We start from the raw sequence: 25,781 nt of genomic DNA on the forward strand, positions 1-25,781 counted from the left end.
GTTGGATTCCTGCAAAAGACATTTCCCAGCGGTACTGCTCTGGCTTGGAATGGCTGCATCAGTGCCTCTCCAGGTTCTCAATTCAGACCACCCCAAGTTTACTTCCATTTTTAGTAGGATGGATGAATTACCCACCTGTCAGATGCCTCTGGGGCAGTTTATGATTAGAAAAAAGCCCCGAATAAGAACAGATCAAACAAAGCAATAAATATGACAATACATCTAGTAAAATTTCAGCAAGAATAAAAAGCTAAAGGAAAAGTTGAGAATCAGAGCAAGAGGTAACGGGAAAGGGCTGCCGAAAGAGGAGGGCATCTGGCATTAAAGTGTGCACCGAGAGGAGGCTGTGCAGCGTGCGCGCGCGTGCGCGCGCGTGCGCGCGCGTGCGCGCGCGCTCTCTCTCTCTCTCTCTCTCTCTCTCTCTCTCTCTCTCTCTCTCTCAGGGAGGGGGTACCACAAGCAGATTCCACCCAGGTGGTGGCCCCAAAGACAATCCTAGCCACTGGAGGGAAGGGTTGGGAGAAGAGGCCCCTTGCACCCGATTTACGCTTGCATTTTCTGAGCTAGATCTGCCCCATCGGCCGCCGGCCAGTGCCAGGAAACGCAGACATGAAAACGAGGCCATACGGTCTTGGGACAAGGGGATGCATCCAATTACGGCAAGGGTGCTGACCCACACGGGGTCTCTGGGGGTCTCCACAGGCCAGAGGGACACACTTCCCTTCCCCGGCCCACCTCCTTTCTCCAGAGCCGGGATGGTGTGGAGGCTTGACACTCGTCTCCCGCCCTCGGTCTGAAGGGCTGAATGGACCCCATGAGGCTGAGTTGCTGGCCAAAGGGGCCTTGAGATGGGGAGGAACCGCTGGGCACCCCGGGGGGGGGCAGGGGCAGGAAGACCAGACTGGGACTCAGTGCCTGGGGCATTCCTGAGTGCTCCGAGCCTTGCTGACTGGGGCAATTGAGGGCTGATGTCCCGAACGCCAAGATGCTGCTGGGCCGAGACGTCCGGCATAGGTTTGAACAGTGCTGCTGCTTCCTCGGCTTCCTGGGGCTCGGTCCTGTGATCTACCCTCCCAGGCTGGCTCTCCCTCATGCATTACGCGAGTGCTGGATCCGCCACAGTTGCACAGGGATTCTGTGCTCACCAAAGCTCCTGCAGCAGTAGCTCTGTTTCCTGGCATGCTGTTCTCTCGCCAGACCGTTCGGGGACTGGGGACAACCTCCAAATAGGGCTGTCCCTCGGTGAGGTGATGAAATGAGCAATGCCCACCTGATTTTCTGCTGCCTTGCATGGGGTGAAGCCCACAGCCAGATCTATAGCTTGATCAAATCAGCCTATTCTAGCCGTTTCCAGGAGCCAGGCAAGAGTTTTTCCAGGTTTTCGGTGAAGCAGGAGGTTGCAATGACGACAAAGTGCTTGAGCAGCAAGGGAAACTCCTGACTTACCAAGAGCAGGGAGGGTCACCCGGGGGGGGGGGGGCGGGTTGCCTGAGCGACCCCAGAAACCCAGAGCTTGCACTGTGCACCTGCATGGATGGGGGAACTGGCGTTGCAGAGGGGTAGTTCTGCTCAGTAATTCCTGCCAGCCCTGCTGAGGCTCCCAGCAGGCGCGTTAGAACGGGCGTGATCTGCGGAGGACGCCAGCCGTGCCTGAGATATCGCCATCCGTGCCGGACAGCGGTTATCCCCCTTCACCCGCGGTGCAATGTCTTTTGTTTCTTTCTGCCAAACTTCCTCGCTGAGTTTCCATTTGCCACTGCAAAGAGGTAGCATCGATGTATAGGACATCGTGGGACAGGTGAGATTTCCCTCTGGCCAGGGAAGGTCACAGAAAGTCCCTGAGGGCGCACAGTCCTTAGACAGAGGAAAAGCTTTACTCCCTGGCTGGGAGAACAGAACAGTCTATTTTCCCCCACCAGCTTGGGGGGTAGGACCATCATCCTGAGCACACCCCCCCCCCATGCCTGCTTTGAGTTCTCATGCCATCTCTTGAGCAGTACCAAAGAAGTTGGATAATATGGCGGAGGAAGAGGTTTGTAGGTTTCCAAACTGGGCCGCAGCAATTACACAGGCTGTGCTGGACTTCAGTTCACATCATCCCCAGCCAGGCAGACCCAGGAACATGACAGCAGCATCCAGAGAGGAGGTGCGGATAAATTGTTCTGTGCAATTTCAGGTGTGGGTGAAAGCGTGCTTTTCAAAGCAGGGTCCAGGGAAGCACTGAGATGACATACCCGGAAAAAGCCACAAACCTTCCATTTTCTAGAAAAGGAATTAAAACCTGTGAAAGGATTCTTTCGGCAGGTGTCCGGCATGGTGCTTCTGGAAAGGATTTTGGTTGGTTGGTGCTATTTCTTTCACAGTCATTATTATGCTTGCATTTGCAACATATTTGCTATTTTTATTATTTATTTATTCAAGCTTTTCTCAACCCTCACAATAGTCAATGGTTCTCTGGACGGTCTGCAGCAATTAAAAACCATCAAACAAAACCATTGCTTGCTATGCCGTAACTAAGACGTTGCTGACCTTTCCGTTTGGATTTTATTGTTAGGTGCCCTGTTTTAGCAGGAAGGTGGGATGGTCACAGTCACTTAAAATGTTTGCTTGTCTAAAACCAGCTTTCTTCAACCAGGTCCCCTGCAAAGGTGTCGGTCTGAGCTCCCTGACTTCTACCCAGCAGTACCATTGGCCGGGAATGATGGGAACTGCAGTCCAACATCTCTGCAAGTGTTTTCGTTCTGAACGCCCATTCTTGCATTTCAAGGCTTGGAAAGGAGGTCAGATGCGCTGGGAGACAGGCAGCTCTGCACAATCAGAAGCAGAAAAGCAAGCGGAAGGGTTCTCATGGCTGCTACTGTTTGGAATTCGGCTGGCTGGCTTTCTGTCTTGCTTTCTAAGGGCAGCCTCTCCGCTCCACAGGCCTGGTGGAACATCTCCTGGTGAATTTGTGAATTAAAGCGGCGGGTGGGTTAAAAGCTGGACTGTTCCATTTTGCCTCCCCCTCTCTGGTATGAGCCACCTTGGAGCCTCTAGAATGGTTGAGCCGGGAGGGGGAAAGACAGGAGGGGAGGGAGGAGAGGCGAGGCGAGGAAGCAAGAGGAAGATGTCAAAATCTCTAATCTCTCTGTCATTTTTATTTTCCAGAGAGCAAGAGCAAGCAGCCAGCGAGCTCCCAGCAAGAGCAATGTGAAGGAAACAGGGCGGGGAGGGGGCTAGGGAGCCGCCAAAAGTCTGAGAACAGGTGAACAGCGGTGGAGCAGAGGGTAGAGGAGAGCTCAGCTCGCCTTGGCTGCTGCAGCGCCGGCCCTCCAGGACGCAAGCGGAAGACCAGCGAGAGCCTTTCGGCTCGGCGGGGGCAGATCCCGCCTGGCACAACGGCCGCGCCATGGCTACGAATTTCAACGACATCGTCAAACAGGGCTACGTGAAAATGAAGAGCAGGAAACTGGGGGTAAGTGCCGAGCGGGCGTCTCCTCTCCGAACGGCTCCTTGGCAGACGCGCGGCGCTCGGAGACTTTACGGGCAGGTGGGAGCTGCGGAAAACCCGGCTGCTTTTGTGAGGGCGGTGGAGGCAGTTTCCTCGGAGCATCTCGTTCTCGCCTCTTCCCGTCTCTCCCGGTCTCTCCCTGCCTCTTCCCCTGGAATGGCTTCAGCCGCCAGGCTGTCGTGGTGCCTGGCGGGCAGAAGCACCGGTGCTTGGCCATTTTCGGGCATTGTTGCCGAGTTCGTGGCACCCCTGGAGTTAATGACCAGAGAGTTAGAGGGGAGCCAGCAGGGCTTTGCATTGCAGCGCTGAGGATTTCCTTCCAGAAGGCAAGCTGGTTGGCGGTTCGCAAGCTCTGTGCACAGATCGCTTTCTGTATATCGTCGCTCCGTTTGCCTGAGTGGGCCCTCTCTGCTGGGGGGAGAGCTGGCGGTCCCCTCCTTGGGCGGTCTCGGTGGCACTCCCTTCCCCCCAGGGGCTGCTCCAAGCCGCGGCCTGAACCACCCACGCGAGCTCAGCAAGACTTTGATCTTGGCAGGGTTTGTGGCAGGCTTGGCGATTCTGTCACGCTGGTGGTGCTTTGTGGCCCTTCTGCATACGCGGTTTCCCCGGTCTGTGTCACACACGCTCGGAACGAGCACGCTCCTTTTGCCCCGTGCCTTGAGGAGAAGGTGGGCTCAGGCGGGATACAAAGGGGGAAGGAGCAGGGTCCGCCTGGGCTGTTTGTTCTGTCTGGACCCCTCAGCTAGGATGTTTTTCTCTCTGTCTGGACCACCCCGGTGCAGTCATTCCTGGTCGGGCCCTCCAGGAGGGGCAAGGCGGACAGCAGCAGCGGGACGCTAACCTGCCCTGCTCTCTTTCGAGGGGGGTTGCCTGTCTCTGGGGCACGGCTTGCAGGGTGTGTTGCCTGTGGGGCACCGGCAGCCAAAGGAAACGCCCCCTTTTCCTTCCAAGCAGGCTGTCACTGGCCAGGCAATTGCACGCGGAGTCGGGGAGTCTCGCCTGCAATTGGAACAAATGCACATTGGAAATGTGACTCAGTTGGACTTGGCCATCCAGGTGTGCTGGAACACAACTGCCCTCTGCCCCAGCCATGCTGCTGGGGGATGATAGCAGTTGTAGTCCCGCACCTTTGGAGGGCAGCTGCTTGGGGAAGGTTGCTCTCAGCTGATCTCTACACAAGGTGGTAAGTGCCTAAGCGGAATGTGAGGGATGTTGGCCCAAGAATTAGTCTGGGCGGGCTGCAGAGAGCCAGGGAGAGGATTCCTGAAGAGCGGGGCTTGCAGCCAGACAGCCCTGGGGCCCTGCTCTCTTTGCCCCTCCAGGCCGTCCTCTCAAAAGGGATTGTCAGCTTCTGATTACTGGTCCTTCAGGTCTCCCATCTGTCAAATCGACAGCCTTCTCCCCGCGGACTAGGCTTGGGATTGATGGCCATGGTTAACCTGCCCAGAGTCTGAGGGATAAATGAGCCACACTGGCCCGGTCGCTTTCTCTCGCACCACCTGCTTCAGTTCCCCATTGAGTCTCAAGATGCAGGGAAGACTCACGTGGACAGTGCCCACGGCGGAATTTCTTCCACAGTGGCCCAAGAGGTATTTTTCTCCTTCATCCTAAGCTTCCAGGGGTCCATGAAGCTCAGATTTCTGCCTGTGTGAAATGTCCGATTCCATGGACGGCCAGATTCAAATTTGAAGTAGTCCTGGGTAGTTCTCGGGCAAAGTTCATGTTGCCAGCAATCAAGGATCAAGACAAGCCTTTCAAACTTTTGGGATGGGGTTGGGGGAAGGATTAGCGATGGAGGAGAGGGGTGGGGTCAGGGAGAGAGGGGCGTGGCCCCCGGGGAGCCCGAGAGGAAGGATTTGGTCCCCGGACATGAGGGTTTGCACCCTTGCCTGAAATATTTGGCAGCCTGATTCTGTGCAGCTGCATATCTTTAAATGAATTTTTGCCTTCATATTCTGCCCTTCCTCTTCCAAGGAACTTAAGGCTGTTTACACAATCCTTCTGCTTCCCCTTTTATCTTCACAACAACCCATGTGAGGAAGGATATTCTGAAAGCCTGTGGCTGGCCAGAATGATGTTTCATCCCAAGCTGGATTTGAGCCCAAATTGCTAGATTAGGGCAAATTGCTAGATTGGGCCGCATTAATGCAAGTCTCACTTCCGAATCCCGTGACGTCCTGCGTCCCCTTTGCTCAGCGTGGGTCATCAGGAGTCCTGTGTCCAGCTCTGGACACCACAGTTTAGGAAAGATGTGGGCAAGCTGGAAAGGTTTCAGAGGAAGGAAGGAAGGAAGGACGGAAGGACGGAAGGAAGGAAGGAAGGAAGGAAGGAAGGAAGATCTGGGGACTGCAAACAAAGCCCTGTGAGGAGACATTGAGAGAACTGGGCGTGTTTAGTCTTGAGAAGAGAAGACTGAGGGGAGATGTGATCGCATCCTGCAAGTCCTGGAAAGGCTGCCACAGAGAGGAAGGCCAGGGTCTCTTCTCCATCATCCCAGAGTGAAGGACGTGGAATCACAGGCTCAAGTTGCAGGAAGCCAGGTTCCAGCTGGACCTCAGGAAGGACTTCCTGGCTGTTAGAGATACAGGGCGATGGAACCCATGGCCTGGGGAGGTGGCGGGCTCTCCCACACTGAGGCATTCAAGGTGCAACTGGGCAGCGTCCGAGAGGGATGGTTGAACCGGGAGTCCTGCCCTGAGCGGGGGTTGGACCTGATGGCTCTCTGTGCCCCTCCAGCCCCACTTTTCTATGATACAAGTGTCTTGTCTGGCACATCAACTCTTCTGCTACTTCTCAAATCTGGGTCCAAAGTTCTGTCGCCAAAGACCCATGGGTGGCACCTGGGCCAAGGCCAAGGCCCTGGGCACCCTAAGTGTTGCATTCTTGTCTCCCTGAAACACTGTTCCCAAACCCACCCATGCAGATGGACCCTTGTGCCTGAAAGAACGGGTCGAAACTGCACAGTGTGGCCCATTGAATAGGGGCAGCAGCTTTCGGAGAACCTCTGGGCTGTGATCTGTGGGTGGTTTCCCACCCCGAAGGAGCCACAGCATCCTGGTTTGGATGACCAGAGAAGCCACCTTAGATATGATCATTAGGGCATTTGGCCCAGGATGTGACCTGGTGGTGGGAGGAAGCTGCTGTTTCTTCCACTTTCGGTAATAACTTCCACAAAAGTAGTGCTGTCCAGATGTGGTAGATTATGACTGGCTGGGGATGCTGGGAGTCATAATCCACCCCATCCAGAGGGTGCCGGGTTGGCTGTTCTATAACATTCACATTCTTTCTGGCACAAGTTCACCCCTTCCTGTTTCTGTATCAGGTTGTGAGTATTTTTAAAAAGTTGGCACGAAAGCATGTTCATGCAGGCGGAAATGAGTGGGCTTTTTGTACTCCACTGAACACGGTCCCCAAATATATGGATTTCTGAAAGCCATCTTCCTTTTTTATGCTTTCCCCCCAACATGCACATTTTGGTGTGCATTTCTTGATCGGAGAGCTGCAGCGGAAAATGCAGAGATGTGCAAAAACTGAAGGGTAATTACATTCCAGTCCACACATGAGTACAAATGAAGTCACTTCACATCAAGATGTGACGCTAAGAGACCTCTCCCGCGTCTCTCTTCCTTTCCCGTCGCTGCTCAGCGCCAACGCCCTCTCACTCTCAGGAATACTCTCTCACTCGCCACAAACCTGGCAGCTCTGGGAAGGACTTTGAGCAACGCGGGTGATCTGTGCAACGATTACATTAGCTTCTAAGCACCAGAGGCAGGTTCTGAGAGGCCTCGTAGACGGGAGCAGAGAGCTTTCGGACTCCAGAGGGGACAAAAGAGTGCTGCTTCACATCATATCTTCCCCTACAGAGCAACAGTTCTGGGCACACTCGTGGGAAGAAGCTGAACATGTGAACCAGCTTCCTCTTTTTTAAAAAGTTGATGGAAAGGTGTGACGAGGGTCGAGTCGGGACCGAAGGAAAGGTGGGCGTGGAGGTGCAGCCTGACTTTGGGAGGCCAGCCAGGGGAGTCAGACGTGTTCAGAGCAAGGGCCAAATTCAGTTTTGGAGAAGTTTGGCAAAGGGGAAGGCCAAAGATAAAAGTGGCGTGCTAAAGATACCAGCCCCACAAGCCCTGTTTGTGGCACGGATTGTGGAAATAGTTGGCAACAGCGTCTGCACTGGGGCAGGTTTTGGCTGCAGCCCACAAGTTGCCCCCAGCTGCAACCACATGCGCTGGAAGACAGTTGTGTGTTCCATTGTCTGTGTGTGTTGTGCAAGAGACGCTGTGTAAATCGGCCCGGAACAAGTCTGGAGGAGCTTCCTCCGCATTTCCGTCTCTGCTCCGTGGCCGAGGTGCAGCGGTTGCCATCTCTGCTCTGTGTGATTCCACACGCGTTCCTTACCGCCAGGCTTTTGTTACGGCACTGCAGGCCAGCAACTTGTTGCTGTGAGCGGCTGAGGCAGGTTTCGCAGGTCGGCGCTTCCCCAGAACTCTTATTTTTGCAAGGAGAAGGTGACCGGAGAGGAAGTTCCTTCATCTCCCATAAATACTAGAGACGTTCAGATGGTCAAAATGCTAGCTTAAATTTCAGACTGATAGTAACTCCACTCTTGGAGAGGCATTTCGATCTTTTAGGAAGGAGAAAAGGCTACACAAAAGCAGGCAAACTTGCTGGTGGTCTGGGGGAAGCATGCAGCCCAAGGAAGGGCACATGGCGTTTGGGGATTTGGGCCAGGAATTCCGCACTCCTGACCTATGGAATTGCATGCTCTGAGAAAGGGCAACTGTGCCCAGGGTGATGGGATTGAAAGGGGGTTGTCAAGGCAGGGAGTAGGAGGGGAGTTTTACCCAAGGCTACTAATCCAGATGGTGACGTGCCTTCACCAGCTTCTGGAGAAATGAGCTTCTCAGGACCAATGGCTGGGAACAGTGGAAGAGAGCGGCCGAAGCTTCCAGGTGTCAGAAAGAAGCATCCAGGTGGTGCACCTGTGGCCCTCTTTCTCTTCCTCTGCTTCCTTGGTGTCGTGAGCACATGGAGAGCCACTGAGAGACCCTTCGTGGGAGAGCCCATGGACTTGAGCGAGGCTGATTTTGACGTGCCCTTGACCCAAGCACACCAAGGCTCTGGTTTCTGCCTTCCAGCTAGAGCTGGCTGCTGAATACACTTCTGGCGCCTGAGCGCAGGCTTTCTCTGGGGTAGCTCCCTCTCAGGAGAGTGCACCAAGAGCAGTGGCGAACCTGGGGCACAGTTGCCAGGGCAGCTCAGGCTCCTGTGCGGCTTCCCACAGCCCTGCTCTGCTTCAGCGGCCTTCCAAGCCTCCGAGGGCTCTGCTCCAAATCGAGGAAATTTCAGCTGGAGTGGCGGCTTCCGGGGGATTTGGCATCCGCCGACCACACAGCGGGGAGGGGAAGCGTGTTTTCCTCTCCTCCTTGCTGCTTAGCTTCCCTTTCCTTGCTGGAGAGGAAGATGTGTGCTCTAGATAGAGAATTGGCAGGTGGGGGAAGTTTCCTAAATTGCAGGGGACCCCTGCGGACGATGCTGGTGGGAGGGTGGGTGGACTGGTTTCCCTACCCTGCCCGCCCGTTCTTTTGGAAAGAGCCGGGACAGCGCAACAGGACGTTTTTCAGCTTCAGTCCAAAAGCCCCATGAGATGCCTCTGTGAGGATAAAGGGGCGTGTGGGGGCTGTCTGGCTCCCGTCCGTCCATCAGGCATCTTGGTCTTTGATTCTGATCTTCACCAGTGCCGTGAATCCCACGCCTCGGAAACGTGCCGGGCATACTAAGAGAACCCTTGCAGTACGAAACTCGAGGTTATTTTGGTTTTGGCTTTTTTTGGCTTTATGCGTTCAGTGTTGTGAATGTGCCCATGAGCTGAAGCCTGCCTGAATACCTTCACTCCCTAATCTGGGCAAAACGTTGCGGGCCATTGAAGCCAGGGTTGCTTCAACGGGCAGGGGGCAGAGCGGTGTGGCCTCTGCCCGCACTGGCACAGGAGGGGACCCATCCATGGGGGTGCATCCCTGCAGGGCCCTGTCCCAGGATGCCCCTGGGTGCACTGTCACTTTGCTCAGGGCAGGCACCTTGGGCCCAATTCTGACAGCTGTTGAAGTTGGCCTGAAGCCATCGCTCAGACAGGGTCCTTTCTGTCCATGCAAAGCCAGATCCATTTGCTAGTGAGAAACCAGAGGAAGGCTTGTATTAGATCCTCAAAATGTTCGCCTGTGATTTCACACATGCAAACCAGTGGTGCCGTCCAGGGGCACCAGTACGTCTGGTGGGGGTGGATCGCTCTTTCCCTGTGAAGAAAAGAATTTCTGGGGTAACGTGCTTTCCTTTGTCAGCATTAGACATTTCTGTCCTCTGCAAAAGCTGAATAAAGCCCAGTACTTCCATTGCACTGTAAAAAGACTAGCGCAAGCTCCCATTTCGTGGCCAGCACCCCATTAAGCCTCACCATCAGCGCTGTAGACCGAATTATTGGGAGGATCACAAGTGGCCTGATAAGGTTGTTGAAAGGACTTGGTTCCACATGGGGAAAGTATCCCGAAACAATACGTAGGAAGGTCAGAAGTCCGCAACGAAACCTGTCCTGGTGGATTTTGCATGTGTCCATGCAGCTTTCCTCACAAGCGACTCACAAGCATCTTTATCTTCCGTGAACCTGGTGAAGGAGAGAAGGGGAAATCAGTGATATTCCCAAGACAGCCTTTGAGCGGGAGGAAGGCCGTGAGCCTGGCTCTCCTAATCTAGTTCCAACCTTCTTGTATTGGCCCAAATCTGCTTAGGTTCCAACTTTGATCAGGATTAGGTGCCCCATGAACAAAAGCTTTCACAGTGTCCCATCCGTGGCGACCTTGCTTAGCTGCTTGAAATGCCAGCCAGTGGCTTCCTTTATGGACTTGAGACAACTTTTGTTTGGGCTTCCTCTTCTTCTGCCTTCGACTTTCAGCAGCAGGATCGCCTTCTCCGGGGCATCTGGCCTTTTCATGATGGTTCTGCCATTTTTGCTTTTTGCATTCCCAGCTATTTTCTTGTTTAATCTTTTCATCAATGACATGGAAGAAGGGGTGGACAGTCTGCTGATCAAATTTGCAGACGATACTAAAACTGGGGCAGTGGGCACAACTGAGGAGCAGGTACTCCAGATCCAAAAGGACCTGGACAGACTATGGAAGTGGGCAGGAGACAACAGGATGGCGTTCAATGTGGATAAGTGCAAGGTTTTGCACTTGGGGCATAGGAATGGGTGTCATAAGTACAGGTTAGGTGACAAGTGGCTGGAGAGCAGCACTTGTGAAAGGGGCCTCGGGGTGCTGGTTGACTGCAGGCTGAACATGAGTCCGCAGTGTGATGTGGTGGTCAAGAGGGCGAACACCACCCTTAGTGGCATAGCCAGAAGTGTGGCTTCTAGGTCGAGAGAGGTGTTACTACCACTCTATACGACTCTGGTGCGCCCGCAACTGGAGTATTGTGCTCAGTTTTGGGCCCCTCATTACAGGAAGGATGTAGCCAGGTTGGAGTCAGTGCAGCGCAGGGCCACAAGGTTGGTGGCCGGTTTGCAGGGGATGCCGTATGGGGCGAGACTGAGGGAACTGGGTCTCTTCAGCCTGGAGGAGACTCAGAGGGGATCTGTTGGCAACATACAGGTATGTGGGGGGGTGTCACACGGAGGTGGGCAGAGACCTGTTCTCCCCTGCAGAGGAAGGCAGGACGTGCTCCAACGGAGCAAAGCTCAGAGAGCCAAGGATCCATTTGGATGCCAGGAAGCACTTCCTGACAGTCAGGACCCCGAGGGTGTGGAATGGGCTTCCACGGGAGGTTGCTGAGGCCCCATCGGTGCGGGTGTTCCAGGACAGGCTGGACATGCACATGGTGGGCATGTCGTGAGCGGAGCCGGCTGGAGCCGAGGGTCAGACTAGATGGTCCGGGAGACCCCTCCTGACTCGCTCTGTTTCCATGTTTCTGTCATTTGTAAGTGGCGGACTCACATGCTGCAAAGCAGAGTTGTTCTTCATTCGGGGCAAAAGCACAGATCCGTGTTTTGGAGCTCAGCCCCCACTTTGGTTCGTGGGCAATTTTTTCTCTTTTCCTTTAGCCTCACCACTTGGCCTTCTGGGAAGGCTTTTGCGATTGGGCATGCCCGCTGCAGCAGCCATTTTATGAATGGACAAGCTCCTCCTCCAAGGAAGCCGGTTAGTAAAAGCCCCCGTGGCACATCCTCCCCTCCAGGAAACGTTTCGTGAAGGAGACCGTGCGGTTCCACCCCCCCCCCCCCGTCTTACTCACGGCCAGATTGTGCCCCGGGAAGCCCCATTTCACTTCGGAGCAGAGCGCGCCTTCCTGCGTGTTCCCACAAAACCACTTTGGCCACTGTGGCAAAATTGCAGAGGTTGCTGCCTCCCCCACAGCGATGGGCTCTGTGTTCTTTGTGTTGCCAAGCACAAGCTACACCTCCTGGGAACTACTCTCTGAAAGTCTGACTCGACAGATAATCAGTGGTTGGGCCTGGGTTTGTCTCTGCCTCCCGGGAGTCCAGGGAGAGGAGCTGAAGGGCGTCGGGATGGCTTTTGGATCAAAGGCCTCTGAGCGAAGTTTACAGCAGCAGCCCCCCCGCCCCCCGCCCCCCCGGTGCTGTGTGTGGCCATTGGCACTTGCCATGGCCAGTGTGTGGCCGGAAGTTTTTAATTTGGGTGAGGGAGCCTCCTCTTTGGAACAGACGCCTCCCTGTGCCAGTGCCATGTACGCTGATTTCTGCACTTACGAACCGCAATCGCTCTCAGGGCATCATGTCTTCTAACCCTCGTCAGTGTCCCACCACCTGTCCTGACCCAAATGGCCTGGGCAATAGCCTGGCGCTTGGCATTTGAACCCAGGGCCACCCTCAGCATCCACCACAGCAGGCCCCACAAACAGGATTGCGCGGCGGCTGATGGAGGGCTCGTTTGGATCCCCGTTCTGTGCTGCAAAGCACTGAACCTTCATCTGGGGCTGAGCACAAGGTCCTTCAGTCCTGTGCAGGAAAGGCGGCGGGTGGGGGGGCACCTTCCAGAGCCATTTGGCTTCGCTCATTTGCCAGGCAATGACAAACACCTTGGACATCCTTCCGGGACTGGAGCCCCCGAAGCCTCTCAGGTGGCTTGGGTTTGAAGCGTGTTTCTCTGGCCCAGCCCTCCCGGACAGGACGCCAAGATGTTTCCGCTCAAGAGCAGATCCTTTGAACGCACCGGGGGGGGGGGGGGCACCGCAGGCCAGCCGCATGGCGCACGCCTGCAGGAAGCCCGCTCTACGTGCAGAAGAGGCGCTGCGTTCCCTGGAGGCTCGTTATATGTTTGCAAGAGCCGCGGAAAAGCATCACGTCCCTACATCCTAGCGACCCGCCGGGCGCAGCCATTTCACGCCGGGGCTTCCTTCTGCAAGAGCCACTGTTTGCTGGCATTCCCTTTTGCCCCTGTTCCGACAGTATATTTTATTTACTGGCTTGAGATATTTTTACGCAGCTCCTCCATCAAAACAACAGCCTGGCATGGCACAGGTGCCATCCGTTTTTTTAAAAAACAACCTCCTCCAGAGGTTTATGATCGATCGAGGCAGGCGTGGCAAGCAAGGAAAAAGGCATGGGGAGGGAGGAGGTTGAAAGCATGTTTTCCTGCACTGCCCCCTTCTGTGTGGCCTGTGGCATTGCTGGCGGGGCTGGGGCGATGCTTCAGACATGCCATCTGGGCCCCTAGCACTGCCGGAGCTACTGCCGCACCGGGGCCTCTTTGGGTGCAGCTGGGCAGGGGCTTGAAAATCTCTGCTGGGGCTTCCAGGCATTCGGTCCCAGGCCACTCCGGACGGAAGCATGGTCCAGATTAGCATGCAGTGCCACCGAGGCTTCAGGCCGAGGGCCGCTCCCACCCTTCCGAGCAGCCTTCCCCAACCAGGTGCCCCTCCTGTGTGTTCGGCTGCCATCGCCACCAGGATGCTGGAGGTGCGGTGCCAGCACTTGTGGCGGTTCCACGGTCCTGCCGGGAAGGAGGACCCGTGCCTCCCCAGGGCTGCCTTCACGCCGTGTCTCTGCTGGTCTCGCCTCCTCAGCTGGGACCACACGCTTCGGTGTGCAGGGCGTGTTCCCCGTTCGGGAGTCTTCCTGTGCGAGCCACCCCTTCGGGGGCTTCCGAGTGGATCGCGCAGGCCCCCACGCCACCTGGAATCCGGAGCAGCCGTTGCCGAGGCCGGGAACAGGCTCGGTCTGCACAGCTGCAGAGCTGCCGGCGGCCTGTGGAAGCCAGATGCAGGCCACCCGGCACCCTCCAGAGAGTCAGGCCTGCAGTCCCCGTCAGCCCCAGCCCACGTGGCCAGGGATCATGGGAGCTGTAGTCCAAAGCATGTGCAGGGCACTGGGTCGCCTGCACGGCTGAGCGTCGGGGTGGGCCCGCTCTGCACGCACAGGCATGTCCCCGTCCCTCAGGTGTGGGCGAGGGCCGCTGCTTGCTGGCGAGCGGACACTTTGCTCAGCCGGGCTGCCAGCTCCGACCCCAGCATCTCCGCGGCCAGGACGGGCCTTGCTCGGCACCGGGACACACGCTCCGTGGAGGGGCGTCTGCCGGAGTGCCGAGAGCTGTTGCCAGGCAGCCCGATCTCCACCGCGTGAGGTGGACCTGCGGCCTCCTTTGGGATCAGGCGGCCGCCTCCGCGCCGATCGCTAAATCTCTGCTCGCTGCTACAACCTCCGTCTCCTCATTAGATCTCGTGCAGCCGCAGGAGAGCTGGAGCTGTTCTGCACATGCTAATGACACGGTGGAAGAAGACGACGGGGCCCTGGGGGCAGGAGAGCGGGGCCGGGGGGGGGAGGGGGAGGGGGAGAGTCCCCCTCCCTGCCGGGTGCTTGCATGGGGGGGGACGGTCAGCTCAGGTGTGCAGCGGGGGTGGGAATGCTGCGAGCTGGAGCCAAGGGGGGCGGCAAGAGCCCGGCCATGCGCGGCTGCTTCTGCCGGCAATTAAGTGGCCGCGCTGTAATTAATGCTGGCGTTGTGGCGGGCAGGGCGTCCCAGGGGAGCCCTGGGGGCTGGCGGAGAGCTGTCACAGGCAGGCACTTGCCTCCCCATGGGTCTCTCCTCCCTGCTGCTCGGCAGCTGGGAAGGGCCGCTCGGGAGGCAGGCTCTTCCGGCAGACTACGGAGAGGCAGCATTGCCTCTGTGCTTGCACAGAGCGAGGAAGAGGGGCCTGGCCTGGCGTGGGGCCCTTCCCCCTCTGCACACGGCTGGGCGCACGGTGTTCTGTGCAGCCTCCGCCGAGCAGCAGGAGGCGATGTGGAGAGCACATTGCTTTGCACGCTGGCATTGCGGCTCCGCGGGAAGGAGAGTAGGAACGCGCAGCCCCGGGCAGTCCGAGGGATGACATGGGAGGGAAGGCTGGTGCTGAGCCTGCGGTCGCTGGAGACAAGCGCACTCGCAGGTGTGGGAGAGCAGCTTCTGGAGAGAACATCGGAGGAGGGCAAGGGCCAAGGCCAGGGCTAGGATCCACTTTGTCGTGAGCTGGGTGTTCCCTCCCCAGCAAGACAGACTCTCCAGCCCCTCTTGTAAGCGTCTTTGTTCTACAGAGACGCCTCTAAGCATTCACAGGTCTCTGAGCATACACAAAGTGAGATGTTGAGCCCTCTCTGCCCCCTTTTACCCAAAACTTTGCTTATGAACGCTTCTGTCTTGGGAAGGAGGGCTCTGTGGAACTGGGCATGCCCGCGTTCTTCACTCCGAGACCCAGGTTGGGCCACCCTGCGGCTGTGACGACGGACCGTTGGGTCCATCTCCTCCGGGAGCTGTAGTTCGTCCGAGTAACTCTCCACCTCCAAATCCTTTTCCCTCCAGATGTTGTCCTTCATTCCCACTGGCAGCTGAAAGGGCCTGTGTGTTCTAGCAGCCATTTCAGGAACGGGTGAGCCCCCACCCCAAGGTCGCCCTAATGCAAGGATGTCAAAAAAGCCCTCCAAATTCGAGCATGTCCCTCAGGCCAAGTGTTGGGAGACCCTGGCATGCAGCTTGCCTTCCTTAAAAAAAATGCGAACAGTGTATGTTTTTCTCCTTCAAAATACACCTTCGCACGCAGAAGTGTCACGGTTCTTCCTGCTGAAGCAGAGCCATTCTCTTTGCGGGCCCTTTCCCCAGATTCTGCTGCCTGGATGTGCAGCTGGGAAGCAGAAAAGACCATGGCTTCAAAGTGGCGCCAGCCAGAACGTGGAGCAGCTTTTCCGTAGTGGCTGCCAGAAATCCTCACCTTTTCACCATCATTTGTGGGTTCAGCTCTGAAATGAATGCAAACTGCTGCTGCCTTTGCTCTGTATTTGTTTCATGGAGCTGAGAATGTTGTACTTGACTCCTTGATTGTATATGTGTAGCTTGCATGCTTTGACGGCCACCTGGAGGAAAGGAAGCAGATCAGTATTAGGAGGAAATGCAGAAAAACGGCCATGGCCACCTCGATATTACTCGGATCTTCCTGAATTTTTGCCAACGTGCAAAATTTTGGCAGGACGATTCTCCAGAGGTGGAGATCACCACTTGCTTTGCTGATCCGGCTTGTTCTCATTGCCATTCTTTCCCCGCTTCCTAAATCCCAGTCTAATTCCTTTGCATTTGCCAGCTTAGAGACCTGAACAGTTGCAATGCTTTTCAGTCTCAAATCATTGCAGCTGGTCTGTGCCGAAGGGTTTTGAGCCCCCTGCAACGCTTTGGGGTCCCTTGCTGTTGGGAATGAGTCGCTGCAGCAAACGGCACGGGAACACGCGTGGAGTGTCTTGCCCGGTTCCCCGGATTCAGAACTTGTCAGTTCTGAGAAATGGGGTTGCAAGATGGGAGCAGGGTGATGTTGCAAAGGAGTCGCCTCGTTCGGCTATCCCTACAACCCAAGTTTTCTTTGTAAAAACTTGCCCTGCTGTGGTTCTGGCTGGCCGGTCACTCCCACTGCAAGTGACTGGGATCAGTCCCTGGATTACCCTGTCCCCGGGTTGTTAAGCATGACATGTTATCCAGGAATCAAGGGTTGTTGAAGGAGAGAGAACTCCAGGTTGGAATGCTTGGTTTAACCCAACAATTCCTGGTCCATGCATCATGCTTAACAACTGGAGCACCCGTGGGTTGTTTAGCCCCGGTGAGAGCAATCGGTTAGTAAGAACCAGCACGCTTGCTGGCTCATTCTCCATCCGCAGCAACCCAGGTCTCAAAGCAAAACTCTGAGTTCTTGTGACAACCAAGCCAGGCTGGCTCAGCATCCTGGTCTTGTGCAGAAGCCCAGAGGCCATGGTGAGGCAGGGTGGCATAGGGGTCGCAGCTTCTGGGTGAGTGCACCATGTGGGCAACCTACTCCAGCCTGGTATAGCCCAGACCAAAGGCCTTTGTGCTGGTTGATTTTGCACCTGTGGAAGAAAAGACCATTGGGGTCCCCTGGTCTTTTTCCATGCAGAGGGAAAAGCATCTGCATGCAGGGTGGGTGTTGTAGGCGAGATTTTACGGACGAGACCGGAGACTGGTTGGAATTATCGAGAGAGATTTATTTTTACCTGCCGGCAGGGACCATGCACTCGTGAGAGTATGGTAGCAGGCAGAGGGGAGACATTTGATTTTTATACTCTTTTACACTTATGCTTGAATGACAGCGAACAATAGGGGAACAACAGAAAACAATGGGGGGACAACAGATAACAATGGGGGAACAACAGAGAAACAATAGGGGAGAGCACATTTTGCCCATTTATCATGCAAAAGCAAGCAAGCGTGGGTACAAGGGCATAATGTCTGCGGCGATACTGGTAATGCTGGAGCGAAGCCTGCTTTGTTATCAGCTTAGCATAGCGTGCACATCCGTGTTCGTGTTCTTGTTCTTCATGAGAACAAGAACACTCTGACCATGCTTCTAACTTGTGATGAGCTGTGCCCTGGCTACGTGTATGATCATGCCTGATCATGAGGGGGGTTACAACAGTGGGCAAGCAGGGATGAAGAGCGGGGGGCCAGGTAGCGCCTTCCACCACCCTTCTCCCAATCAAAGTGGCAGCCACCCTTGACTGACTCCAGGGCCAGTGCCATGTTTTGTATGGCGTCGGCTTCCATCTTGGAAGAGTTCCTTTGCTTGCCCCACGACCCGAGGACAAGAACCAGCTTTGGTTAGTTCAGGAAGGCTTCTTGCAGTGGTGCTGTCTTCCCTTTCCTCCTACATTGGCTGGCTGCTTCCTCTTCCTCCTCTTCTGTGCATGTCGTGAGTGGAGCCGGCTCGGCTGGAGCCGGGGGTCGGACTAGATGGCCGAGGAGACCCCTTCTGACTCGCTCTGTTTCTGTGTTTCTGTTTCTTTGCCTTTGTGCTGCCTGAGCAGGGCCAGCGCCGGGGACAGGCAAGGTTGGGCTCCTGCCAAGGGCCGACATGCCAGCAGAGGTCCACCAACAGTCTGCCCTCTATGATCACTCTGGTGGTTCGGAGAAAAGTGGTGGAGCCAGGCTCAATGGCGTGGCCATCAGGAGAACCCCAGAGGCCTGGCCCTGGAGCTCCGATGGGCCAGGTTTGGACCTGGGGTTTAGTTCCTGTGTTCCTGATGCAAGCAGACTTGGCCTTCCTTCTCTCTCTCAGATTTATCGCCGTTGCTGGCTGGTCTTCCGGAAATCTTCCAGCAAAGGTCCACAGAGGCTGGAGAAGTACCCAGACGAGAAGTCCGTGTGCTTGCGTGGGTGTCCAAAGGTGAGTCCTCACTCTCCTGGTTCCTGGGGAGAAGGGGCTGGGGGAGAGCAGAGCGCAGTGGGGCCCGCCAAGAATCCCCTGGCACGGTCGCGAGCGTGCCTCATTCCCTGCAAGGGGTGTCTGGGGATCTTCCGAATGGGCCCCCTCCGACACAGAGCTGGCTTGCAGTTTGCCCGCTCCACTGAAGTTGGCCAAGGCTTCCCAGTTTGGCGACATTCTCATTATCGCTGAATGTTTCCCTGGGGCGCCATCCAGTCCACGTGATGTTGCATGCTGGAAAAATACCGCTGCCCAAGAGAGCCGTCTGGCAAAAATAACTTTGTTTATGTGTTCGGAGAAGCTCTTTCTCCTTGGCCTCTCCGGCTTTCTCACCTGGCAGCCAGGAGTTCCTCCTCGGCCTTCTACCTGTGTTCCCCCAACACCATCCCAATTCCTCAGATTCCTCTTCTGAGTTTAAAACATAGGATAACAGCAGCCAGAGTCGCCATCGCAACAAAATGGAAAGCAGAAAAGAAGCTAGCCATGTACTCAGCAATGGCAAAATGAACCAGCTGTATAAATCAAAGACCGGTCAAAGAATGTAATGACAAAAGAAACGCTTATTATACATATGTTACTTAACAATTGAGGGGGAAAAATAGAACTTACGTAGAGATGACGTAGCTGACACATTTATTAACCAGCTATACAAATAGAAAACTGGATAAAGAGTTTAACAATACATGGAAAGTTTATTATAAAAATTTTATTTAGCTATTGTGAGAAAAAACAGAACGTACAGAAATATTATCAGTGAATCATGATTTCAATAAAATGCTTCGTTGCCACCTAAAATTAATTTTAAAGGGATGGAAAATAAGTTAGTATTAAGTATTATGAATTAGAATAATTGCTTTATGAATTTAATAGCTTTATTACAATATTGTCTTATCTGGGAAGAAAAAAGACAAAAATTACAAATTGTTGGTTGGTTTGTGAATGTGTTATAAGGCGATTTTTTTACATCCATGTCAAAATATTTTTCTATGTAATAGTCTTAAATAAGTCTTAATTAACTTAACTAAGTATTATTTTTAATTAAGTATTATTAAGTTAAAATTGTAGATGTCAGTTTGGTAGAGGTAATCATAACTATTGCCTTTTTGTGAAATTTTGCAAATTTGGTACAATATGTAATATTTGTGCAAGGTCCCTTGGTACCTCTTTCTTTCTATTTTCTTAAAAAGAAAAAAAAAGGGATTCCTCTTGTGAGTTTGGGGATGGTGCCAGCTGCACTTTGCACAGAATACCAAGAAGAGCAAAGACAGCGGGGGACAGGAGCCATTCCCCCGCTGCATGTTTCCCTTCCGCAAGGGCTTCACGCGCATAACGTGCAGCTGGCCTTAGCCTTGAATTTTCCACTGTCGTGGAAGCCTGTGAGGCCCCGATTCAGGCTGCACCCGCTGCAGGCGAGTCGAGCGAGGGGTTTCTGCCGCACTGCTTCCCCCACAGCACGTGGGATTCATGTTCTGCATTAAACCTGCATTAAGGCTAGCGGAGTGTCCCCTTTTCTTTCCCTCATACAGAAGGAGGGATTTAGCCCCCTGTGGGTGGAGGGGAGCAGGTGGGAAGGCACGCCCTCCGTGCCGTTTGTGTGTGCGTGCGTGATGGTCCGGATCTGGACTGAGGCCTTGCATGCGTACACAAAGGTTAAAAAAAGCTAGCATGAGCGCCATGCTGTGCATTTAATCTGTGTGGTTTCGTTGTAAGCCCCCCTGCTGAGGTTACTCTTCACAAATCCTGGAAGCAGGACTGCTGGAAAACAGAGCTGTCCAGGCCAACTGTTTCTCCCTGCAAAGCAGGGCCTCCTCTGCCCCTCCTAGGCCATCCTGCAGAACCAGGGCTTGCTGGCCCCCTCACCCAGCTGGCTGGGTTTGGGGAATTAAAAAATCTGGGCCTCCCCGCAGGTCACAGAAATTAGCAACGTGAAGTGCATCACGCGGCTGCCCAAAGAGACCAAGCGCCAGGCCGTGGCGATCGTCTTCACGGACGACTCGGCTCGGACCTTCACCTGTGACTCAGGTAGGCGGCCGCTGCCAGGTGTGGGGCTTGCCCTGGTCGTTCCGGAGGGGCGGGCAGCGACGGTGCCCGGGCAGGGTTGGCGGGGATGAGCGAAGGCGGGATTCCGACCAGGCGTGCCTGACTTTGCAGAACTGGAGGCCGAGGAGTGGTACAAAACGCTGTCCGTCGAGTGCCTGGGGGCGCAGCTCAATGACATCAGCCTCGGCGAGCCGGACCTGCTTGCGCCCGGGGTCCAGTGCGAGCAAACAGGTATGGGAGCCGGGGGCCCGGGTTGCGCTGGCCTAGGCTGGGAGCTGAAGCCTTTCCCGCAGGCGGGGGCAGGCCCCAGCGAGGTGCTGCGGAGGGTGGGGGCGTGCTTGGGAGTTGTAGTCTCGCACGGGGAGACGAGGCTGGGAAAGGCTTCTTCTCCTGGAACGAGCAACGGGCGCTGCTCCGCTTCAGGTGGAGCAGAGGAGCGGCGCCGATGCCCTGAGCCGCTGCCTGCGTTCCCCCGCAGATCGGTTCAACGTCTTCCTCCTGCCGTGCCCCAACCTGGACATCTACGGTGAATGCAAGCTGCAGATCACGCACGAAAACATTTACCTGTGGGACATGCACAACCCCCGTGTGAAGCTCGTCTCCTGGCCCTTGTGCTCACTGCGCCGCTACGGGCGAGACGCCACGCGCTTCACCTTCGAGGCTGGCCGGTATGCCCCTTCGCTGCCTTTGGGCTTCGCTGCTGTCGGGCCACTGGCCGTCCCCAGACGCAGAAGGCAGACAAGGCTGGGTAGATCGGGGGGTCCGTGCGGTGTGGAACGGGGCGGGGGGGCAAGGAACCGGTTCCCGCTCCGCATGGCGGGCGTCTTGGCAGCAAACGGGCACATAAGCCGGGAGCTGGACCTGCCGGTCGCTTTGGCAGCCCGGCATCCTCAAAGGGTTGCTGTGCGGATAAAAAGGAGGGGTGGGGGAGCATGGGAGCTGGGGAAGCGCCTGGCCTGGGGGAGGCACCCCTCTGGCGCACCAGTTCCCCTCCCCTCTGGTCAGAGTGTGCAGATGCCGGATGCCGGCTGGGGAAAGCTGCAAGTCGCAGGGTTTTTCTCTCTAGTCGTGTGAGGATTGCACCCTCGCTGCGTAGTTCTGCTTGTGCATTTTTGCCTTTCTCACACGTGTGGTGTGTGCACACTCATCCACATATCTCCTTTCTTCATTTTTGATTTAGAAGGAAGGAAAGAAGAGGGTCAGCTTGTTCTAAACTGTATCACTCGCCATCAGAGTGCTGCACTCAGAGGTTGCGCTTACCCCTGTTGCTTTCTGGTGTCACCTTGCTTTCGAAAAACCTCATTTCATTTTTTGGGAGGTGCTTCTGAAAAGAGCAGGGCTGCCCCTTTGGAAAATTGCCTTCCCCCTTCCTCCTGCTGATTGCAGAGTGCATGTGTGTGAGAGCGAGCACATGTGTGTGTGCGCACACGTGTGTGCAAAGGAACGATGGCATGTTGCCCCACAAGGGTTCGTCCACATCCATTGGCTGGGCAATCAGAGGCGGCTCCTTGGAGTAAAAGGGTTTCTGCAGGGCACCGCAAACGGCACGGCGTTGCATGCCGGGGGCTGGAGTTCAAAACCGTTTGGCTCACCTGTGCTCCAGATGCGTCTGTCTGGGAAGAGCTGTAAATCTCTGTCCCAGGGAGCGTTTTCCAGGATCCATGAGGATGGAGCATCATGTGCTGGGGAAAAGGAAGGGCTCCTGCCACGCCCCCCCCCCCCCACGTGGAGTAAAGCTGAGCTGTTTTCTTCCCTCATTCCATGGCAAGAGTTTAAGCCCTGGCTCCAGGAAGTGTGTTCCCAGGGGCTCTTGGCCATTCCCCTTTCCAGGCCCCCATTCCTAAAATTTGCAAACCGAGTTGGGCCACCCCAGTCTGCACCTATTAGCCTCTCCGGCTAATTATCATCTACAAAGGAAAGTCATTTGATCTTTCTTCCTTTTATCCCAGACCTTCACTGACTCATTAGGCCTGGCTTTTATGCAGAGATTAGAGCAATTCTTCCCACCCTGGAACAGGCCTTCCTAACAATAGACCTGCTTGTTTCTTTGGCAGGGACTGGAGGAATCGCCCACCCCGCAGGGAAGGCATGCGTTCACTCACCCCCTGCTTTCCCACTGTGGGGGGACCTTGGCCGTGGAGGAAGAGTGGGGGGGTTGCGGTGACGAGCGGGAGGGAGGGAGCGTGCCATGGGCCGCTTGGCTTCTGCCAACGCAACAGTCCCGTGGTTCTGGAATGAAACCTCAGGCGAGCAGGAGGGGAAAGGCATGTGGGCAGAAGGCCAGCTCTGCCGGTGGGATCAGCTGCAGCAGACCTCCTCAGGGTCCTTGTTCTTTCGGTCATCACATGGTGGGGTAGAGGGTCTCCTGGCGAATTGGGGCCCCAAATGAAAGGTTTGGGGCTGCCATAGAGAGTTGGGAAACTCCGCTAGAGTAATTTAAGTGGGGGCTTTTAAAAAGCCAGTCAGTTCCCCACAAAACCCTTTGCTTTACTCTCTAGCAGCTGCATCTGTCCTCGGGGAAAGGTTCTGTTTGGATCCTGCCCTTTCCAAGAGACGAGGCCACCAGCAGCTTGGGAAGTCCTCTCAGGCTGGTTTCCATGAATAGCATAACTTGCTTGCTTGCTTGATTTGTTCATTTAAAACTTTTCTAGACTGTCCCATTACCGAAGTCTCGGGACGGGTTAACAGTACAAATGTAAAAACTAAAACACAGCATCCTAAAAATTCAGCTAACACTAAAACCCCAATTAAAACAGCCAGGTCTTAAAACACTGGGAAAATTAAAAGGGTTGGGTTTTTTGGTTTGGTTTGGTTTTTGGTGTTAAAAGGTCGACACCATTCATTACTTTTTTCTTTACCTTTTATGCAAAAGGATAGACTTGCGAGACTTTGCAAACAGCAGGGACACAAAAGGGAGAAATGCACAAGTGGAATTACGGGTATTTAAGGCAAACCTTGCGCATGCTTGCAGAGAAGAAGTATTACAGTTCCCAGCATTTGGGGAATCGTGCGCACCTATGATCGTGCCCCGGCTGGGTCGCTGCGGCCCTCCTTCGCCCCGTCCCTGAGGCTCTCCGGGAGGCACAAGAGCAGCCTCTGTTCGTTCACCAGGGTGGCAGGAAAGGTCCTTCTGGTGTGGAGCGGGAAGGCGCCCCCCCCCCCCCCCCGCCCCCCCGCTGATGCGCCACTGTTCTTTGCTCAGCAGGATGTGTGACGCAGGGGAAGGGCTGTACACCTTCCAGACCCAGGAGGGCGAGCAGATCTACCAGCGCGTCCACAGTGCCACCTTGGCCATCGCCGAGCAGCACAAGCGCGTGCTGCTGGAGATGGAGAAGAACGTGCGGGTGAGCATCGGCGCGGCGAGGAGGCAGAGGCCCCAGCACGCCGGACGTCCTGCACACGCGCGTGCGTGGGGCGGCCCCCCGACATCGGCAGAGCACCCCTCTGCCCACGCGTGCGCACACTCGCGCAACTGTGGATACACGCACACGCCGGCAATCGCAGTATCCGTGCCTCCTTCCTCTGCAGAAGGAAAGGAGCTCCCTGGATGGGATTTCAGGAGAGGGGGGAAATGGATCACGGGAGAAGGGGAAATTTAGCAGCGGTTGCAGGTCAGGCCGTGCGTGGTCCCCTGTCTGCAGAACACATGCCCGTTATCCAAGGACACTCTAGGCCAGAAGGGCATTCATTCATTCATTCATTCATTCATTCATTCATTCATTCATTCATTCATTCACTGAAAGCTTTTATAGACCATTCCGTTACTAACGTCTCAGGACATTTTACAACAAGCACAGATAAAAATGACACAGCATCCAGCAATGTATGAATTTATACTCATATTTAAAGGCCACCTATAACTACTGAGGCATTTCTAGGCAGCTTAGAGTACATTAAACATATTAAAACATAATAAAACACATTAAAAACTAATGTGCATTAGTTTAATGCATTAACTAATGCATTAAAATATCTATAATAACAGTATACTATTATACTATATACACAGGAGACCAAAAATATATACACATTTTAAGAGAAGTTGTCTATGCATTACTTTTCAAAGTGGAATTGAATTACAGAAGCAATGTGTACATTCGCTGGCATTCGCTCAAAAGATGGCGTTGATCAAATGAATGCCAGCGTCACCATGCGACGGTTTTTAATGCAGTTTTTTCCTTTCTTAAAATGTGCATGCATTTTTGGCGCCCCCTGTATATTGCGGGTGTGGAAGGGGCAGCCTGGGAAGACCAGTTTCGGCACTGCCCGGGTGTGGGAGCGGAGGCGTCTTCCAGGCGCCTGGCGTTTTCGCGGAGCCCTTGCTCCAAGCACCTTCGCCACACGCCGTGCCCCTCTGACCTGGGAAATCCCCTCCCCTCCCCTCCCCTCCTGCAGCTGCTGAACAAGGGCACGGAGCACTACTCTTACCCCTGCACTCCCACCACGATGCTTCCGCGCAGCGCCTACTGGCACCACATCACCGGATCCCAGAACATCGCCGAGCCTTCCAGCTACAGCGGTGAGTTGCGCTCCTCCACAGGAAGGATCCGGGCTGTCCCCTTCTCGTGTTTGCGCAAGAGCGAGCCGCGCATGGGCCCGGGGGACTCCCCTGCCCATCGCCAATGGAACCTCCCCTCAGCTGCCCCGCTGCCACCTAACCGACTCTGCAGCGTGGCGTGGCTTTCGTTCATGGCACGGGGTCCTGCAGCCCCGTCATGACCCCCCAGAAAGTGGCGGTGTGGCCATGGCGGGGGCCCAACAGATGCTGCTCGCAGCAGCATCCTTCTTCACTTTTCCGGCGCGTTGTGTAGACAGTAAGTGACCAGCCAGGCTGATACCTGGCTGCAGATGCGTCTTCTATTCTTTCTACTTTTAAACGATGATACTTTAATCTTTTCTATGATGCATTTCTGCAAGCGGACGCTCAGCCTCTTGTCTTCCACAGGCGACACGTACCCAGGGCCCCAGGCCAGCTCAGAGACAGACCTCCTCAACCGTTTCATCTTGCTGAAGCCCAACGCCCCGCAAACCAGAAGTGGCGAGGGCAAAGATGCAGGCAGCACTTCGCAGTGACGCATGCATGCGGCCGACCCCGTTCCCGAGGATCTGTGGATCCGATCCCTGCTGCTTTCCTGCCACCAGGTCTCTGCGGTTCGGGGACCACCTTTTGCCGTGGGGAAAAGAGCAGAACGTGCACAGAGCTGGCTCCAAGGAGAACGGCCCGGATCCGGGCGCTTGGCCCCAGCAGCCTGAAGCTTCAGCCTGGTGGGCAGAACCTTGCTAGGACCAGAATGACGGCCAAAGCCTGGCTGAGAGGATGAGAATTAGCGATATATTGTTACAACTATTTTAAATATATAATATTGCTTATGCATATTCTATATATCAAGAGATTTTTCCCACACAAATGCACATTTCTTAGCCATCAAGGTGAGATTTTTAAACGCTTGGAGGGCGGGCAGGTGTTCGCCCTCCCTTTCCAAGGGACCGCAACGCCAGGTTCCAAGGGGAA

The 25,781-nt window shown here is 55.1% G+C and overlaps 1 protein-coding gene across 2 annotated transcripts; it reads left to right on the forward strand.

Annotated features, from left to right (window-relative positions):
• Nucleotides 1–2,841: 2,841 nt before the first annotated feature.
• DOK4 (docking protein 4) lies at nt 2,842–25,483 on the forward strand. 2 transcript variants are annotated; one of them, XM_044434314.1, is made up of 9 exons: nt 2,842–2,967; nt 3,148–3,454; nt 18,083–18,190; nt 20,137–20,251; nt 20,381–20,500; nt 20,748–20,937; nt 23,472–23,613; nt 24,665–24,788; nt 25,215–25,483. In XM_044434314.1, exons 2-9 carry the CDS (start codon nt 3,389–3,391, stop codon nt 25,340–25,342), a joined length of 993 nt encoding a protein of 330 aa, XP_044290249.1. In that variant the 5' UTR covers nt 2,842–2,967; nt 3,148–3,388; the 3' UTR covers nt 25,343–25,483. The 2 variants fall into 2 exon arrangements, with proteins under 2 accessions (XP_044290249.1, XP_044290250.1); XM_044434315.1 differs by having other exon boundaries at nt 23,475–23,613.
• The last annotated feature ends 298 nt before the right edge of the window (nt 25,484–25,781 follow it).

This window comes from Varanus komodoensis, unplaced genomic scaffold (assembly GCF_004798865.1).
Source record: "Varanus komodoensis strain SLA01 unplaced genomic scaffold, ASM479886v1 scaffold27, whole genome shotgun sequence".
In the NCBI taxonomy this organism is placed as follows: Eukaryota; Metazoa; Chordata; class Lepidosauria; order Squamata; family Varanidae; genus Varanus; species Varanus komodoensis.

Bases quoted from the DNA above. Each gene is read 5' to 3' on its own strand.
- DOK4 (XM_044434314.1), top strand. From the start codon at position 3,389: ATGGCTACGAATTTCAACGACATCGTCAAACAGGGCTACGTGAAAATG. The intron at 20,252-20,380 runs GTAGGCGGCCGC...CTGACTTTGCAG, and splicing joins GACCTTCACCTGTGACTCAG to AACTGGAGGCCGAGGAGTGG. The intron at 23,614-24,664 runs GTGAGCATCGGC...CCCCTCCTGCAG, and splicing joins AGATGGAGAAGAACGTGCGG to CTGCTGAACAAGGGCACGGA.